This window comes from Macrobrachium rosenbergii, chromosome 43 (genome assembly GCF_040412425.1).
Source record: "Macrobrachium rosenbergii isolate ZJJX-2024 chromosome 43, ASM4041242v1, whole genome shotgun sequence".
Classification (NCBI taxonomy): domain Eukaryota; kingdom Metazoa; phylum Arthropoda; class Malacostraca; order Decapoda; family Palaemonidae; genus Macrobrachium; species Macrobrachium rosenbergii.
The window spans coordinates 15,752,570-15,774,281 of NC_089783.1; the positions used below are offsets into that span (position 1 = coordinate 15,752,570).

At 35.9% G+C, this 21,712-nt stretch overlaps 1 protein-coding gene across 1 annotated transcript in view; it reads right to left on the minus strand.

The window, feature by feature from the left end:
- Window positions 1-15,109: 15,109 nt before the first annotated feature.
- Window positions 15,110-21,712, minus strand: part of LOC136829013 (protein GVQW3-like) — a 21,037-nt gene continuing 14,434 nt past the window's right edge. The window contains exon 2 of the mRNA XM_067087405.1: window positions 15,110-15,520. Coding sequence (XP_066943506.1) covers window positions 15,110-15,520 — 411 coding nt within the window. The remainder of the gene's footprint in view (window positions 15,521-21,712) is intronic.

Sequence of the window (21,712 nt, forward strand, 5' to 3'; positions counted from 1 at the left end):
AAGCCGACCCTTAACGTCCAGATGGAAGGAGATAGGGCCCTACCCTCTTACCGCTCCAGGGACAGGAGACAGGGTCAAGGTCACTGCCAAAACAAACCCCGGCTATACTAAAACCAAAATGAAATGAGCTCTCTGGTGGAGCTGTTTGGGTCTTCTTCACGTGTGTTTGATCTCCACATATATGCCAAATTTATAACAACAACAGAGAGACAAAACCATTTCTCCCATTGCAGGTATCAAATATCATCTTTTTCGTTACGCAGAATTCTAAGTCAATTACATAGGTTCACGATTGATAAAGTTTTTTTTTATGCAATAACAAGAAACGGGATCAGATTTTCTATCAACATGGCATATCATTTTGGCGCTCTGCCAATATTTCAAACAGCTCCACGGGCGTTTAAATCCACGGATAAGCAGCTTAACTGTCTCCACTGGGCACTTTCAGTGGTCACGGTATGTTTGGAGGCATTTCCCCTTTCTACAATTACTTTGATTTCTTAATAACATAGGTAAAGAATAAATTAGTAAGCAAGGAAATATGTAATAAAGCATAACATAAGAGTAAGTTGGACGAGTGAGAAAATAAACAAACGTATGCAAACAGATAATGATGATAAATGTACTACAAGTAGTGACAAAATAGTTAAGACTAAGGTGGCCTTGTGCCAGCACGGGATCTTAGAGAGAGCGCCAATTCATTATACAAACAGCTTACCCCTGCAGTTACTTAGGTGTAAATACTGTACGATGCTTTTTGTCTACACGAAAATGTTAAATATTTATAAATGGGCTATACATACAATGGAAAATCTTTGTAAAAAATAAGAAAAATATGTTATTGTTCATAGGTTGTGGAAAAGAAATGGACTGAAGACAAATCTTGGGCAGGGCGAAATAGGAAGGAGACTAAAATACCTGGAAATGAAAAACAACCCCTTTAATATAGCCTCAGGGTTTGTCTCAAAGACATTCAAAGGTCTGTCAAGTTGTTTTGTAAAACTGGCAGCAGGGCAGATCTTTAAACGCTACGCCAGAGAGGTCTCTTCGTGCTTGGTAGAGTATAAACACCTCAGACGAAGAAGTTAATAGTTTTCTTACTTATATATAAGAAGTATAATTAGAATGTAAAACTAATACAATAATGCAGTTAGACCATGTACAAAAAATCATGTAAATACAGTATATAATGTAAATAATAAACCAACCCCTAGTAAATTAAGCATTGTAAATAAAAATAATAGCAACACCCCTAATCCCAAACTGCCATCTTCTTGGAGCTATAAATAGAACGGAGGATGTTTCTCTTGATCAGTTCTTGCTTGAAAAAAGCCTGGACACAAGCGAAAAGGAACCATAGAAAGTGAAATAAATGGAAACCACACTATGACAGTGTGTCCTTATCCAGAATTTTGATGAAAGATTAAAAGCAGAAGTCAGAAAATATGAAAACTTCGTACCAAAGAAGTCAATACCACAAAGGCGATCGCCTAAAAAAAAATATACATATATATTATATATACAGATGTGTGTGTATACGCATACATATATATATATATATACTGTATATATATATATATATATATATATATATATATATATATATATATATATATATATATATTTACATATATATATATTATATATTGTATGCATATATACATATGTATATATATATATACACACACACACACATATATATATATATATATATATATATATATATATATATATATATATATATGTGTGTGTGTGTGTGTGTTATCAAAACCATTTTACCTTTGCATATGCCCTGGCCAGGATTCCAAACCATGCCTTTCAAGATTTTATATAAAAAAAGGATTTTTATAAAAAGGTGAGTGCAGATTTATGTACTAAGCCGTCAAGGGTATGAGTGGTTTTAACTGAATATTTATTGGTGTACTCATTATGATTAAAAGTGGTTTTTGATTTGCATGATTTATTACAAGGCAAACAAAAAATAAGCAGAATCTGTTTTAATTCAGTAAAGCAGAATTTGGGATTCGGATGTAAATCTAACTGGCAAAGCCTAAGCGGACTTTGATAAAGAGACAGATTAATAATGGAATACAGTTAAAAATACCCGAATTGTTGCTAGGCATACTTGATTGATGTTGTCATTTTCACTAGGATGAAATTTTTTGGGCATATGCTTATGAAGGCATAAAGCTGTATGGCGTAATGAAATAAGAGAGTCAAAACCAGATGTTTTTAAGTGGACTTGTCTTTTTTTTCCATCAATCTGTTAAGGAGACTTAAAGAATAATATTCTTACGAGTGAAGAGCTATAAAAGTGTTTAAATAGTTCCGTAGTTTACTCTTAGTTTATACAGTCAGAGCATGTTGAGGACAGGGAGAGTCATCCCTGAATGAAGGAAGACCAGAGATGGTTAGCATAACTTTGAGAATGGAAAGCCTTCCGAAGTAAATGGAATTACAAATTAGATGGTTTGTTAAAGGAATAAGTGAGCCGAATATAAGTTTTACTTTCTCAAATGGAGTAAAAATATAAAAGATGAATGTCAGAACTATAGGGGAAAAAATTATTTGGTTCAGATAGGAGGTTAAATGACTTAGACTGAAAATAACTGAGACAGATCGACTGGAAAGGGATGATAAAAATGGAAACAGGCGAGTGGGTCCAGAGTCAATTATAAAAGATTTCTGGAAAGTGTGATAATACAAGAAAAAAAGGCTTCATGTGGTGCACACAGAGAAAACTCATAATTGAACTATAGCCTGTGATGTGGAGAGAGTATTATGACTATGTATAGCAATGGTTCTTAACCTGGGGGTACGAGACATGATAGCCAGTGCAATGGTACTGTATATTTACTGTAAGTTTATCATATGTTTGTACTGTATTAATATTGGATGGGGGTACGACAACATTTCCTGAGATATCAAGGGGTACTGGCACTGAAAAAGGTTAAGAGTTACTGATGTATGGGGTGAAAAAGGTTTATATGGTAGAAATGTAAGTTAAGCTGGAATAACTAGACAAAACAGAATAGGTCGAAAGGGTGAACTACGCCGTTATGGCAGTTAAGCTCTGGAAAAGAGAAGGGGTTGTGAATGGTGAGTGGATTATCGCATAAAATTCTTGTGAGATGGTAAAAAGAAACTATACGGCCTGGTGAAAGAGTCTGAAATTACTTGCAAGTTGAGGATGATGACACTAAATGTCATCAAGTGTAAGGTTATGTGGGTAAATGGAAATCAATAAGATCAAATACTGATTTAAGCACGTATGGTGGAAGGCTGGAAATGGTCGATGTGCCATAGTCCTCTGTGGCATATGTTATATTTTACATTTAATCAACTTTCTGATTACCTTTTTCACATCAATGTGCACTCTGTTCACATTCGCGTAGGGCGGACATCTTATTGCATCCTTCCTTTGCAAACGTGAGAAATAGGAAGTAACACATGGGATGCACTGCACCAAGGTCTTGGGATTGTATGTTTGGAAACAGAGGAAAGTGACATAATCTCGCAGTAGCTTAAATCTTTACTATAATCTTTAAAGATTATTTTTTTTATTTGTGATGCCTCGTGACCCTGAAAACAGTTTAGTGTCAACTATTTTGGTTTCATAATCAAGGGACCATAAGGCGTTTCCTGTCAAACTGCTTGAAGAAGTAATGGAAACTAGATGAAATAAAAACAATTATAGAATGGAAAATTATACTTTACCACAGCTATGGTAAAGTATGAAGTTCAATAACAACAACAACAATCTACAAAGGAAAAAACCTGCAATAAGTTCAGTTTATCACCTATACTGTAATACAAAATGAAGTGCAGGGCTAAACTTTTGACTGGCGGTAGGATGTGTCAGATACGGAAGCTGAGCTTGGGTTTCTTAAAGAAATGAAGAGAACTTACTTTAATCACTATGATAATCATGGCTGTAGCGTAAGGTAAAAAGTGCAAAAGAACACATTAAGAATATTTGTGTACGTCATAACACTCAAATCTGACAAGAAAAATTAGTTTTTGTACGGCTAGCCATAACCCTCTGTATTATAAAATTAAGTTCAGCTATGTACCAATGAATATAAAATATAAAAGTTCTTCGTTGTCAACAAAAGAAAAATAATAATTTTGGCGAGCGAAAACTATAATCGAACTGTCGAGACGTTAATCACTGATATCACGTAATCAATAAGGTAGCGCTACGTGGCATTTCGTAATTGGCTGGTTAGCTTGACGTCATTCACGGACTACTCTAGAAGCGAGGGCCCGTTCCAGCGCATGTCTGGCTTAACCTTTAAAAGACAGTGAGAACAAAATGGATAGCGAATGGTGTTGCGGTGCAACCAGACGTCGATTTCACGGGAAAAAAAAAAAAAAAAAAAAAAAAAAAATATATATATATATATATATATATATATATATATATATATATATATATATATATATATATATATATATATATATATATATATATATATATATATATTATATATATATTTTCCATGGGCATAAGGGTTTTTAAAGGCGTTGGGATGCCACGCAATGTTCCGTCTTTTGCCAAAAATCTTATTGGAATCGTACTAGAATTGTGACGGAATACTTTCAGTGGATACGTAAGAGCACAAGAGAACTGCCTTTTACACACGTTATAAAACATTCTCTCTCTCTCTCTCTCTGCCAGCTCGCAACACGTTTCAGATGAACATAACAGAACCAAATGCTACGAAAAGAAGAAAAAGCAATGAATACTTGCATGACGCCAGGAATATCAAGTGTTATTTGTTTCTCAATACACAAACGTCGCTCCCCGTTGCAAGGCTCTGCTTAAAACTTGTAATTCCAACTGGGTTTGAAATATGCATCAAAAGTTGCAGAACATCAAATGCTTTTGGTGAAGGAGCACATGGTAACGAAAACGGATAACGAGCGCAGACGTGTTCATAAACGAAACTCGTCACTAACGTGGGATGCAAAGAGACCTTTGGGCTTTTGTTGCAGGCGCACTTGGTAACAAATGACGAAAATGAACGTTAAGTTGACCATAACATAAACTTAATATCTAATATGATATGTAACCAGCGATTATTGTAAATGGCTTCCCCGTTGCTTGACTACTCTTGCAAATCTAATTTCACTTGAATTTCTATTGCAGGCCAAAACGGGAAAAAATTAACATCTAATGAAGGAGCGCCAAGTTACAAAAAGCAAAAACAAACTCAGGCGTGATCGTGGCTTTTACGGTATGTTAATTTTCCGTTTTATAAGTTTTCTTACGAAGTCGTTGCTAATAAATAATGCTACAAAATTAGCTTCACGTCACAGTCCAGGTTGCAGATATTCCGCACACATTCACAAAACGTAAAACCTCCTTTGTTTAACTAGCACTTCACCAACAGTTTCATATATTTCAGACTCACTCACACTCAAAATAGTCAAGAACTACTTGAGTTAGAAGGAGTGAAATTCGAACTTCTCAAGATTGTACAAGTCAAAGCTTTACGAATGAGAAATTGTATAATAATACGATAGAGCAGAGAGACTTAGAAAAAGAAAATACTAAACAGCCGCACACTGAGAGGCTTTCTAGACTTTCATTACTTCTGGACCTTTCTCACTTGGTTACATTAACTATAAGTATTTACCCAGACGTCAAAATCCCTGCAGGTTCGAGCAATGTGACGTTTAGAAACGGGATTGCCTAGAATCATCTCAATGTTGCGCCCATTTCCTAACGATCTGGACCCTCCTTTTACATTTCATGTTCACAGTTCCGACATCTTTTCCCTAAATAATGAGATACAATTTGGCATCTTCTTTAGCTTACTTTGAGTCTGAAGCACATCTCCTTATAGAAGAAGTTTGCTATTCTCGGATACACGTAAGAAATTTAATTTCATACAAGTGGTTTGCACTACCTATTGCTGGAGTACTGCTCAAAGAAATGTACTATTCAACTTAACTTTTCGTTCCCTTCATATACCCTCAATGGCTCTTACACCAGGTTTCGATTTTGAGTACAATATGCCCTATAGCCTCAGTGGCTGATAAAACTTCAACATATTTTCACAGTAAAACAACAATCGTTCGTACTGGAAGATTTTCTACAATTTCTCGATCCCTCGGCCGAAAAGTTTAGTACCAACATAACGCTACTAAAGGATTCAGGGTCGATGAAACACGGTTTTCCGGCAACACCTTTTTACCAAAGCATCGGATAAAAGTGAAAGTTGGCAAGTGTATATTTTATAACCCTACCTAATTTTTGCAAGTATTATTTAGTAGCTAAGTGCGATATTTTGATATTTACAGAGTAAAATGAAGTCGCCGATGCCGGAACCGAGAAAATCACAGACAATGATCCTAAAACCATTCGTGACATAAACATTATATGACGTTATGAGGCTCCGCCCATCCACCAGTTAGGCAGTAAGTCACTAACGCTTACGCAGTCTAGGCTTCAACAAATTCGACAATGGCCAGCAGGATATGGAATTGTCCCCGTGGTCGCAAGACTGTATTTGTGCTGCGGCTTGCCACTTTGTTATACAAGCAAGAAGACCCGTGGCAAGATTTACCATAGCGTGAATAGGTAATCAGTGGGTAATAGTTACTTGGCCACCCTAGAAGTGTGGGCAGGAGCTATTAGACAATCCAAGGCCAAGAGAGACAAGGTCTACCCAATTAGGTGGAGTCGCCTCCCGCCTGGAGTAACTAGATAGGCGATGACGTATCTTAGAGATACCTGCTCAAGGTGCCTTTTTTCGTTTTCTTTACGGCAATTCACCTGCTGACGCAATAAGGAGGTAAACAAAGCCCCCGCCTACATGGGGGATTTGGGGGGAAGTAAACAGATCTTTCATTCAGCCTTGAGACATTTTGAGGAGGAGTACTGGAAGTCACAATATCCATGGGAGCGTGAAAGCAGCCATCACTGGCATCATCGCTAGCAACGATGAGGACGGGGATGATGACCTTTTCCTCGAGAGTAACGAAGAAGACTTTTGTAAATAAATTATATATAGTGTCAAACGTTTTATTTGTACATCTAAAACATATTTATTGAAACACAATGATTATAACAATATGTTCCTCATTCAAACTGATTTCAATATATTTTCCTTTCCATGCACAGCAATATAAATCGAGTTACATTTGATTGACATTAAGTAGGTAAATAATAGCTTGCCCTCAAAATCTTGACTCCTACCTTTACCTTTTATTTACAGCGAGTATACAAGCGCTGTTTAGGGTGCTGTATGATATAAATAAAAAAGAAAGAAAAATAGTGATGGGTTACATTAACAGAAATAAAACAATGACGTTGACCTTTACACCTCTAACAATTGAGGTATCACTGGTTTTCATCTGAATTCTACTTCTATTGACCGCTCCTGACTTGCTGCAAATAGAAGGCTATAGTGTCGAAGTTTGAGGCAAAACAAAACGGATTGTCTTTTTGTATTCCCACCCTGAACAGATGTAGATCTAACAAATGAGCTACAGACTGGTTCATCATGTGGATGAATTACATATATTGAATTATTTGTAAAGTAGAAACAAAACGAATATCAAGAAAATGGAAGAATTCCAAGCTAACAACTTAGTCCCAACAACTAATAATAATAATAATAATAATAATAATAATAATAATAATAATAATAATAAAATTATGAGAATGATAATGCAATCAAAGGAACGATGACAAATCCTGCTCGCCACAGTGAAGAAACGTTTTCCCCGTATGTAAACTTCTCTTCACTGTGGGTGGAGCCTCATGACGCCATAGGTTAACGTAACTATTGTGTTCAAAACCCTTACCTGCGATATTGATGGCTCTGGCGTACGAAACATACTTTTATTCTAATATAAGTTCCAGGAGTATTGATCTTAGGTACTAAATAATATTTGTGTGGTGTATCTTAAGCGGGTTATATCAGAAACGCAAGGAAGAGCTTTTGACAGGACTGCTACTGGAATAAAAAATAATCACGGGAAAGGCGACGAGATGGTAATTACAGTAATGAGCAAAATTTCGCAAAAAGAAAATAAGTCGTAGGTAGTAGGAATGATCTGGGGCACCATCATGAAGAAATATGCTCTCGCCCTTCTAGTGAAAGTAAGAAAAACTTCTATGAAACAAAACAAACTGAATATATTAATAAATTAATACATAAATACTATAAAAAAAGTTATATTTCTACAATACTATTAACAATACTTAAAAAATAATTTACCCGGCATAAATTTATCAGTGAAAGGAAAACAACAAAACTAAGAGGACAAAACAAGACACACACTAACATAATATATATATATATATATATATATATATATATATATATATATATATATATATATATATATATATATATATATATATATATATATATATATGAAATTTTTATCACCCCTGATTTAAATACAGTACAATCATGAAACTACAAACGTCGTTTAATATCCAATTCATGCTACTTCGGGAATATCCCTCATGGGGAATTATCACCGAAGGGAAATTTTTTAAGTGATAAATGGATCGGTACCGTCGGGTCTCGATCCCTCGACACAGTACCTTCTAACAACTCCATTCGACGGTTAAACCATTAAACGACATTTGTAGCTTCATGATTTATATAGTATATACATACACATATATGTATATTTATAATATATACATATATACCCATGTAATATAAGTATGTATATATATATATATATATATATATATATATATATATATATATATATATATATATATATATATATATAGAGAGAGAGAGAGAGAGAGAGAGAGAGAGAGAGAGAGAGAGAGAGAGAGAGAGAGAGAGAGAGAGCTGTATTTCTAAAAAGGAGAAAAATATATGTAACATTTCCGTTTTTTTGGAAGTGCTTCATCGATTCTATCTCCCTTTTAGTGCTGTAAAAGCAGTCATATCTAATTGAAAGGTTCGAGCGAAATCAAAGCAGTGTCCCATGAGCTTTTGATGTTTCGATAAACACTCTCGCTGCATCTCTATAAATAACTCGCAATGAATGACAGGTTCACGTGTCCATTTCAAAGTACTTCACTTAACGGAACATCGGTGAATATTTACCAGTTACATGCATAGGCAGATCCACAACGTGCATGGTTACATATATGCATAAATATACACGGACACAAATGCACATACACGTACACACACACAAACGTGCACACACACATATACAGTATATATATACACATACACATATTACATACATGTTATGCAGTACCAACAGAGGGGTAGTGGAGTCAAAACTAGAGCAATGGAGGAAGGTTCTGGAAGACAGAGGATTAAAGATCAGTAGAAAGAAGACTGAATACCTAAGGTTTAATGAGGATCAAGACTCCGAGATTAGTATGGAAGGGACAAGGTTGAACCGAGTAGAAAAATTTAGGTATCTTGGCTCAGTGGTAGCTGGTGATGGAAATTTGGATGCAGAAATAACACACACAGTGCAGGCTGGATGGAAAAATTGAAGATGTCAGGTGTCTTGTGTGACCGCAGAATCAACATAAAGGTTAAAGGAAGAGTGTATACGACAGTTGTAAGACCAGCTTTGATATATGGAGTAGAAACATGGCCGGTAGAGTGCAAGAGAAGAAATTGGATGCGGTATGGATGAAAATGCTCAGGTGGATGGGCGGAGTAAAAAAAAATGGATAGGATCAAGAATGAAAGAATAAGAGGAACTACTAAAGTAGTAGAACTGTCAAAGAAGGACCAGGGAAGAAGACTGCAGTGGTACGGCCATGTGATGAGAAGGGATGAGACATATGTATGGAGGGGAGTGATGCAGATGCAGGTGCTTGGTGGGGAGCGAGAGGAAGACCGAAGCGAAGGTGGATGGTTGTACTTAAAGATCTGAGAAGAAAAACAATTGTTTGACCGAACCATGTGGAAGAAAGTTGTCAGAAACAGTGACCCCACATAGAAGTGGGAAAAGATGCAGAGAAAGAAGATATATATATGTATATATTATGTATGTGTGTATGTATATATATATATATATATATATATATATATATATATATATATATATATATATATATATATATATATATATATGTATACACACACACATATATATATATATAATATATATATATATATATATATATATATATATATATATATATATATATATATATATATATATATATATATATATATATATATATAAAGCAGTTCGTTTGGGTTAAGTCCTGTTTCTTTCGCGCCTGAGCAAGAGCAAAACACAAGGTTGCCCATCCGATCGGTCTCTGCATAAGTCTCTGCATAGAAAGAGTTAAATCCTAGCTTCCTGATTTCGGATAGTGGACTACAGAAGTGGCCATTTATATTCAAGTAAATAGAGCATCAACTTCCCAACGAACCTTCTTCTGTGCTCCGAGAATTTTGAAAACTGTGTTTTTACATTTTTCTTTTATTACAGCATTTCCAAAACATATGGAAGTACGGATGAAGGTATGATTATGCTCCGGCACACAATTCATCTATAATTAAATACACTGTGTACAAAGGCATAACACGCAGTATCTCTCTCTCTCTCTCTCTCTCTCTCTCTCTCTCTCTCTCTCTCTCTCTCTCTCTCTCTCTCTCTCTCTATATATATATATATATATATATATATATATATATATATATATATATATATATATATATATATATATAGTGTGTTTGTGTGTGTATGTGTGTGTGTTTCAAGTCATGATACCAATCAATATTTCCTCTAGTACTCTTACAATTATGGCTACAGACTTTTGATTAGCGTAAACCGTAGTACCAATTAGGAATCCCCCGTTGAATAAGATCCTTACAAACATGAATATTGAACAGAAGGCCGAGGATCAAATAACAAAAATAAACTGAAGGTGATTTTGTTCTCTACGTTAAATCATTACGCTATTGACTGAAAATTAAAAGCTGGAAAATGTAATCCCGCGTAACGAACGTCATTGAACTGCTAATACTAGACATATTAGTGCCAAATTAAGTATTCTTTCAGATCCAGACACAATGAAATAGTATTATTACTGCTAACAATATTCTCGTGTCTCTTCGTAATTGGATCTTTAATACCGTCGACAGTTTCGAACAGAAGGGGAACTTGAGAGCAAAATCCACTCCCCAAAAATAATGTAGTTTGAACCAACAAACCCTTATTTATTTCTCTATTTATTCATTTATTCCTCATCATAATTGTGGCTGGAGTATTGTTATGTTTCAACTGGGAGTGCTTATGTCTGACAGAGTGTTGTATTATGAATATTTTCAGAATAAGATCGTAACAATTTGCCAGGGAAATCACGAAGCCTCCGAGGATTTTCAAAAAACTTGGAATTCGTAAAAGAAGAATGTTCACAGAATTGTTTCAACAGAGTTTCAATGTTCTGCATTATTATTATTATTATTATTATTATTATTATTATTATTATTATTATTATTATTGGAATTTTCAACATCATCTGCAATAAACAGTAATTATTAACGTTAATAGTTTAGGTGAAAAGTAATTTTATTTAAGTACTTCTTCACATAAATCTATATACTTGCACATTTTTTGGCAGGCACTGGCGACAGAGGCGAGACAAAAGGAACCATACGACGAAGACACTGGCTTGCCTTAGAAACATCTATTCCTCATGACACAATTTATAAATATATTTTCAAAGAAAAACTGAAACTGGCACATAAACAGGCATTAAAGAAGCAGATATTAGACCAAATAAAGTACACGCTGCATATGCAATGGTACACGACAGAGCATGAAAGAAATTCCCGAAGCAAACTGATATAAGGCCCAACAATTGCAAGAATTCTTTTGTACTTGGTTTGTATTGCTGGCATCCCCAGTTGCATGCACGAGCTTCTAACTCGGCTTTTGTTGGGAGTCCCATTACGTCACGAATTTAAAGAAACCGCGAAATTGGAAACGCACATGCAAACACACACACACAGTACTTGGGAGCATAACGAATGGAGAAAATTCTGCTGTTGAAGGAAGAGCGGAACACTTACTGTGTAAGAAGAAAACGTAAGCAAAGGTTGTAGGATAATGACACGATTTTCATGATCCTTATTTTTAAAGTTGATCGTCCAGTACGGGTTAAATTCTGTCCACGTTTTTGCAAAGTGGGGGTTGGGAGGGGGATGACAGACGGTAAATATTATGAGCAACCACCCAAATTGCTTATCTATCATATATATGTATATATGTGTATGTATATGTGTGTATATATATATATATATATATATATATATATATATATATATATATATATAAATAAATAATGTATAAAATGTGTTTGTGTGTATGAACTCAAAAGCTGGTCCTAATATAAAAAAGGAAGTGATCAGGAAAAATATGTTCACAACTAATATGAAAAGAAAAATTCCTCAATCTCATAAAATGAAAAAAAGCCTCGACAGAACCAAGAGCCAAACTACACTTAATATGACTCCATGGCTGCTTCCTCGTGTTGTTTATACGAAAGTCCTACGTCTTCATCAAAGGATATTTAAGGATAATAACCTTTTTTCATAAGTGTCGCCCAAATCATGAACTGTACTGACGTTCACCAGGTAAAATACAGCATACTCTAATCCCGGGGGCTCAAAGTCACCTGGTATCACACTGAGAAAATGAACCACAGAAACGGTAATAAACGGCCTTCCATTGAAGAAGTTGTCATGTATGTCAATCAACGTCTCTTCCTTGACGCCTTAATTTAAAGGTGTTGTAGAGATAAAAGCAGTTTTTCAAGGGCAGAGAAATTTCTCACAGAAACATCACACATGCTTCTGATTTATGCCACTGCAGCTTCATGCTACATGTAGCAGTCCTGTTTCTACCTTCATTCCAAAAAGCGTCTTTTATATGCAATGGCATCCATTCTCGGAGAAAACAAAACACAGACAATATAGAGGAAACGAATGCTGATAATCTCCTTTCTTATTCAATATATATTCAGCAGCATGAAATAATTCCACGACAAGATACGAGCCGACAAACAGGGAAACTAAAGTCTGAAAATCATTAGTACTACGAAATGTACAAAGGACGAAAGAAACTGAACAGAATACGAGAGAAAAAGGCTGACGTGAAAGGGGAAATGGAAATGAGTATAGATAATGAAAGTAGAGAAGGGACTGAATACTGAAGGCAGCGACGAGGAAAAGGTAAAAGGAAATAAAGGCAGAGAGAGGAGAGAACCTAATCCCCTTTTCCCTATGAATAAAAAAAGAAAACACACAACATTTTCGGAGAAAGAGTAGGTCTAATTTGATGCAGGAACTGAGCCTCTTTCGTCCCGAGGATTAATTGGTTCAGGAAAGTGAGCTCCTTTAAATCTTGGGACACTGGCCTTCCAAAGCTTCGTGTTTGGAGGCTACAGATATTTGGGAAACAGAATCGTAGGAGAAATTTCAGAGTTTTCTAGGAATTGTTAATAAAAGGGAGAGTAAATTACCTGCACACTACTAATATGTTGGTCTCACCTAAAAACAAGAAAGAATATATTTTGGCACGAGAGAGAGAGAGAGAGAGAGAGAGAGAACACTGTGACTAAGGAATTTTTTTGAGAAAAATAGAGAATAAAGATGCTCCATTGACGTATTCATTCACTATATATCTTCTTCGTCTTCGTTTAACGTGCTTTTTTCCCATTTTTCATATGGGGTAAGCACGATGCCTTCTTTTGAAGGACTTTGTTTGGCGTTGGGGTAGGCCGTAGCCTCGATCGGCTGCCCTGCCTGACATCGCTTAGACCCCGGTAGCACATGTGGATATGTATAGTGCCAAATCCCCGGCTCCCTTTCTCCCAGCAGCGAAGTGACGTGAGCGGTTTAGGCCGACAGTTCGAGACGTGTAAGGCGTCTGTTATGTTTTTAGAAGGTGTTGGAGTGGTTTTGTTTGTGAGTCTGTAACACCCATTTGCTTTCAGCAAACCTATCCGTTGATTACATACATAATCCTGGGGTGTCTACACGGATAGCAAAGTGTCCGCCCTCTGACCGGCTGGCTGCGGATTTGAACCCATGACACTGACTTCTTATGAAGTCCGAGTCTGCTGCTCTACCGACCGAGCCATCGAGGCTCCATTTATTCACTATATATATATATATATATATATATATATATATATATATATATATATATATATATATATATATATATATATATATATATATATATATATATATATACACACACACACACACACACATATATATATATATATATATATATATATATATATATATATATATATATATACGTATACATATATATATATATATATAAATTTATATATATATATATATATATATATATATATATATATGTACACACACACACACACACACACACACACACACACACACATATATATATATATATATATATATATATATATATATATATATACACACACACACGAGGTGTGACAATAAAGAAACGAGACTTATCTCAAATCTCAAAATAGTTTTATTACAAATCTACAGAGAAATTACGCATTGTCCCCTTCAAACTAATCCCCCCCCCCAGAGTTAATGCACTTCTGCATTTGTGTCTGCCACCCACGGAAGCACTCGGCAAAGTCCTCAAGGTCCCTTAGCTCTCTCATCACAGTGGCCTTGATCTGAGGAATAAGGAGGGTGGTCGAGAACTGCGATCTGTTTGTTGCCCAAGAACTGCCTCACACTGAGCATGGTGTGTGCAGATGTGTTGCTGTGGTGAAGCAGTCATGAATTGTCTCTCCACAGACCTGCTTGCTGCGCCACACCCAGTTATGGAGGTGATTGAGGACCTGCTGGTAGAAGTGCTGGTTGACTGTCTGACCCTGAGGTACGAACTCATGATGGACCACTCCCTTCTGGTTGAAGAATATAATCAGCGTGACCTTGATCTTTGATTTGGACATGTGAGCCTTCTTGGGTCTAGGTGAAGTTGGGGTCTTCCACTGCAGGCTCTGTCTCTTGGTTTCTGGGTCGTACTGGAAGACCCAGGTCTCGTCTCCTGCGATGACCCGGCCAAGGAAGTCCAGATTGTCCCGAAGCAACCCCAGAAAGCATCAACAAACGCTGACCTAGACAAGAAAGCCCAGATTGTCGCCAGTCAACTCCAGCAAGTCTCGACAAACGCTGACCCCGTGCTCCTTCTGGTCGTCGGGCAAAAACTTGGGCACCATCTTGGCGCACACCTTCCACATTCCCAGCTCCTGCACCAAGATGGTCCTCACTGACTCCCTGTTCAGGCTGAGCTCCTCCGCTATCATCTGCACCACCAATCTGCGATCACTCCGCACCAGCTGTTGCACTCTGTCAATGTTCTCAGCTGTCTTTGTTGAGGAAGGCCATCTTGACTTGGGGACATCCTCCACCCGCTCGCGGCCATTCTTCAAGCATTTGTGCCACTCAAAGACTAGTGGCCGGGACACCACATCTTCTCCATAAGCCTCTTGGAGAAGTTTGAGACACTCGGTTGGGCCCTTCCCCAACTTAACCAGGAATTTCTAATTGATTCTCTGTTACATGTTTGTGCCATCTCCAGTTGTGTGACAAGGCATAACAGCAGTGTGACACACTACAGTCTGAAACAGAAGCACAGTGAGTGAGGTAAACAATATTATAGCAGAATAGTGGTGAGATGTTGCACAACACAGTGATATCGGCGGCTAGCTAATTGGCATTGAGGCATAAGTGTGTCTTCCACAGTCTTGTTTCTCTATTGTCACACCTCGTGTGTGTGTGTGTGTGTATACATATATATATATATATATATATATATATATATATATATATATATATATATATATATATATATAATGCATGTGTGTGTGTTAGAGAAAAGGAGCCTATGAAGAAGATAATCCAGAGAGAGAGAGAGAGAGAGAGAGAGAGAGAGAGAGAGAGAGATTAGCATAAACACAAGACCGTAAACGAGTTACCAACTGATTGAATTAATTACAGCTTCTACGAATCCTTATAAATCTAGGATGAACGACTCACCCAGATTAGCATCTGAATGGACGAATTAAGTAAAGATATCGAACGACGCTCTTCCCCGACTGAGTGGAACAATTCAGATTAACATCACGTTATTCTACAAACACTGACTTCCCCAAAAATACTACAATCAATTTCAGTCGGCTTGCCAGTCGCCTTAACTTGGCAACTAGAGTCTGGGACCACGTCTTCCTTAGGATAAAAGAGGTTGCAGCTGAGATGACGTGGGGTCCTCCTGGTTCTTCTCTGTGGTGGAAAGATCGAGGCAGGAGTATAATACCTATGACTAGCCTTTATAAACAAAAGTGTCTGTTAATAAAAGGTTCATATCCATGAAAATTGTTATGGTTTTCACCTGCAAGTCGACTGTGGGTGCTGTATGCTTGTTAAAACAACACATTTAATAATTATCTTTATTTGAAGTAAACCAATCAGTTCTATTTTGGAATTTAATCGTATGTAGTTAATAGGTCCTGCGACAAGTTGCTATGAAAAAAGAGATAGATAAAATAACGCTGGAATAATGATTATTATATCACGAAGGTTAACCATAAGAAATACATTGTAACCAAACATGTTTAGTCATACCATTAGGTATGTCACTCCTACACGATAAAATCATTAACTGCTGGAATAATCGAAGGAACGCAATGTATATAAATACTGTAACATTTATCTTTGCTATCAGATAAATGAAACTCGATCGTAAAATGTTGCTGTAGGTAATGAATCATAATTCAAACTATTTCTGTAAAACTAATGCTGTTTTCTCTTTCATTGTTCTTATCATCATTTTGATCCAAGTAAATAAATCCTAAAAGTAACGTTCAAAATTGATAGAAGTTTTCAAAACAATCTCATTATCACTCGATTAGCAACATGAATCAATTTGAATCTAAATCTTGTGTTTTAAAAAAGCGTCTGCAATTAACAAATATCTAACAATTTCAGTCAAAATAAAAAGAAGCTCACTGCCTCAAAACTGCTGGCCGATTCCCTACGCACAAGAATGAATGGGTTTACTAAATGAGAGACAAACATGCGAAAGGTATTCTGTGGCGCAGCAGAATAACTGCAACCCAATTAAATTGCGGGAAGAAACAATACAACCAAAGCTCAATAATCTGGGAAAGCCGTCGGGAAACCAAAGTAAACAAGTAAAAAACGCCCCGAGTTTCTTCGGCGCAATAGAATTTTCTGTACAGCGTATAACGCTGAATGAAACTCTCAGCAACGACCCATGAAACTTTCAGCCGTGTCCCGGTGATGGCCTGTGTTGTTTGCACCTATAGCGGTGCCAGATGTACGATCACGGCTAATTATAACCTTAAATAAAATAAAAAAAATACTGAGGCTAGAGGTCTGCACTCTGGTATGTTTGATGATTGGAGGGTGGATGATCAACATACCAATTTGCAGCCCTCTAGCCTCAGTAGCTTTTAAGATCTGAGGGCGGACAGACAGATTGCGGCCAGACAGGCAAATTGCCTTCTCAATAGTTTTTTTTACATTAAACTAAAATGCGGTAAAAAATATGACATTTTAAAAGCATAATATCTTACAAGATTAATAAACTTCATCACCCATACTTGATTTGAATAAACCTATTATTGATCGTAAGCATACTTACCTTAATTAAAAATATAACCATTAAAAATATACACATATGAGTTTTACTCATTTACAAGAAAACGTGTACATTATAGAATTAATAAGGACCCTTGTAAATACTTTTTGAATGCTTAACGCTTCTTTCAATGTAATTTCAGCTGATAGCAGTTAAGAAATTAATCGAAACGTCACAGAATAAGCACAAACATTATTTACTCAAAATATGGAAATAAGAAAGAAAGCAAAGATATAATTCATGTAGGAACAAAGAAATAATTAACTTTAGAAACGCGACTGAAGAGAACAAAATGGTGCAGTTTATTAGTTTATTAGAGAGCATAATTCAGCTATGAACACTCCAAGTCATCTTGGTCAAGTTAATCATTGGGAATTATTTATTATTTATCAATAAATAATCTAATAGAAATTCATACCGCTAAAAAAGTGCTTTAATGGCTGAAAATTTGCTAATTTTACCTTCGAAGAATTAAGCTTGGTCAACAAAAGTTTCGGGAAATTTCCATTAAAAGATATCAACATGGCAAAGGTACTAAAAATGTGCTACCATTGCATATAGATTTAAACCACTTCAAAGAAATATGTACAATGACCTTTGACCTTTTATAGATAAGCTTTTTTTGTCAATATGAAAAGGGATACACAATATTGTCAGCCAATCACGAAGCATTTCAAGAGCCCAAAGTCTCTTAATTTTACCTTTGACCTTTGGAGGTCAAAACTGTCTACATAATCTAGAACTGGAGTTATGAAATTTAGCAACTAGATATACGCAATAGAAATTCTGTGACCTTGACCTTTGATCTATTTCTTCATTAAAAATTTGAGCAAGTTACCTAAGGTTATTTTCACCATGTATCATAGAAACGTGTTCATTGTCATCTGCGTAAACGTCCTCAAACGTAAGCAGACATATATATATATATATATATATATATATATATATATATATATATATATATATATATATATATATATATATATATATATAACTACTTGATTGTGTTTTTCGTTTTGGTAATTGGTTTTTGGTCTAAGCGTTCTAACAATGAAACGCTCATGGAAAATAAAATGGGTACCGCACGTCCCATGAGCTTTTGATGTTTTGATAATAAACTCTCTCGCTGGGTCTATTAATAACACGAAATGAATGACTGGTTCACGTGTCCAATTAAAACTACTCCACTTTATTGAACAGGGATAATTATCGATCTAACACATGTATGGGGAATTGCAGTTATGTCCCGACCGCGTACATATATACGCCATACACAAATACTGTATGGTCACAATGTTTTTTAGAAGTGGATATTCACCTTCCTCTGAAAGCTGCGTTCTTTCTACTAAACTCCAGTGCTTTCATAATATCATCATCTGTGGTATCATAAGAATGAAAACAGCCATGGGAAAGTGGCACAGACACTAAGCTTTATCACAATGATGACCTCCTAAAATTTGGGGTGACTGATTAGGTAATTACGATGTGAACCGGGTAAAAAGACTTGGTCGCTCCTCTTGTTTCAGAAGTTTTAAAAGATAACAAGAACTTAAATAAGCAATATTACGTAAAAAATGAAATAAACTGATTGTACTTTTACTTAATTCGGTTTTCTAACTTGGCAGGCAAGAGCAGATTATTATATTATATATACTATTCATGCTCAGAAACTTTGGATAACCATTTTATCTACGATAATAGTATTCAATTATCAGGAGGTATTCAATAATGTTTTACTGAATCGAACATGCCTTCATTAAAAAGATCTCTGGGTCATTTATAGCTACTTTTCCGCCAAACGCCCCCTAATTAGTGATGCAGCACCAGTCCGACGTTTGTGAGATCTGATTGTCACTGCAGCCTACTAGTCACCCGTCCACCTACCTGTAAATGGGCATTAACAACTGCTGTTGTCAAGAAAATTATGCTTAGAAACGGAATTGAAGGTTTTTCCTTCTGGTGACAACCCCTCCGAAAGGACAAAGGTGTCTGATATATATATATATATATATATATATATATATATATATATATATATATATATATATATATATATATATATATATATATATATATAATGCCTGCAGTCACTAGATTTCAAAATGTGATATAGTATACTTATAAATTTCTCAGTAGTAAAAACGGGTAAATTTTTCTGAACCTTAATTATCCGTAATTATTACGAGTATCATTATGAGAATTGTTTCGCAGGTCTAAATATGTTTTCTAGCTATTAATATTACTATTTTTGTTTCGTTTATTAATATCATGGTTATTTTTCCTTTTGCCTCATACAGTGCAATAAGCTTTTACTTTGCAATACCGAACCCAGGCAATTTACGCGTGCCAAATATAAAGTAGCAAGAACCGAAGACAGGCAATTACTTACGCCAAAAACAATGGTACAAACATACGTATACGCGCGTTCCAGGAATTGCTACCATTGTTGCAGATAGCCCTGAAAGCCACTGACACAACCATGTAGAGGAATTCTGATCTCTAAAAGATGGGAAAATAAAACCACAGGATAAAGATTAGGTGAACAGTATAAACAACCACTGAAAAACAGAAAATTGAGAATATAAACAGCGAGGCTTACACATAAAGATCCCATTAAGGATGTTTATATCACACAAAATAAAGCTCACGTTTCTATGGCAAAGGACAGAACATCAAGGAAAGTTCAGAACCATTAACAAATAAATAAGGACCATCCACTGCACAATTTCTTTTGTGTTTTGTTTGTGTGGCTGGCGTCCTAAGCTGCATGGACGAGCCTCCAACTCGGCTTTTGTTGAAAGCTCCATAACGACGTGCATTACAACGCCCCCCCCCCCACAAAAAACGCACATGAAAAATCACACAAAGGGTACTTGGGCATACAAAGGGGATAGACAAAATTCAGTGGTAGGAGGGAGAGAGGAAGTAATTAATGTGCAAAAAGAAAGTGTGTGTGTGTGTGTGTGTGTGTGTGTGTGTGTGTGTGTGTGTGTGTGTGTCACGCCTGCATAAGAATATAAGAATATATAGTATATACTTTCATTAAATAATACTGATTTCGTTAGTTTCCAAAATTGGATGTTTATAAAATTTCCAAAATAATGCACGCACGTAATCAAATACAGTTGTTAGCTCAAAGTTATAAATGTACAGTACACGCATTGTCAGCATGTCTAGAATCACCAATGTTACATAGAGAAAAGTGTATAGAAAATTATGAGCTCAAAGTTATACATGTACAGTACATACATTGTCAGCATGTCTAGAATCACCAATGTTACATAGAGAAAAGTGTATAGAAAATTATGAGCTCAAAGTTATACATGTACAGTACATACATTGTCAGCATGTCTAGAATCACCAATGTTACATAAAGAAAAGTGTATAGAAAATTATGAAAGACATAAGTGACTATTACTAATGGAATAGAGTGAATTAATAAGCGGCTAGTAAATATGCTAGTACGGCAATTTTCTCTCAATTACTTATAGACATCAGGTTATAGATTTAAGTCTCGATGTCTTAATATTAAATGTTTATTACTGAAAATATAATGACCTAGATCTCAGAGTAGCAAAATGTTTAAGCCTTGGGCCCTTCCAAATTAACGACCTAAGAGATGTACTTCGATTTCCAAAATCCTCTCTCACAGTCATATTACCGAAGAATATAATATGGAAGTACATATATTAATAATGGATAAAATTAAGAGCAAGGCTCTAGAGTTCGGAAGACTTAACCAAACGTTTACAACTGGCCATAGAGACCGACACTAAGAGCGACCTCTAAACCTTCAAGTCCGGAAGCCCTAATTGCTGAGGTAAGTGATGGCGGCTGCCTCTTCAACACAGCGGATGGCAACAGCCTTCATTAGGCAGCCATTGATGATACCAAGTCGAGAACTGCCAATACATGTTGCGATTCTGAATAGCTTCAGCTGGCCAGCTATTTCGAGGGGCTTATGGATATAATTGCTGGGAACTTGGTAATGATTATTGATTGATTTAATTGCATAAAGTGGCGTTATGGTAAACAGGGTCATCGATGTCGGAAATAC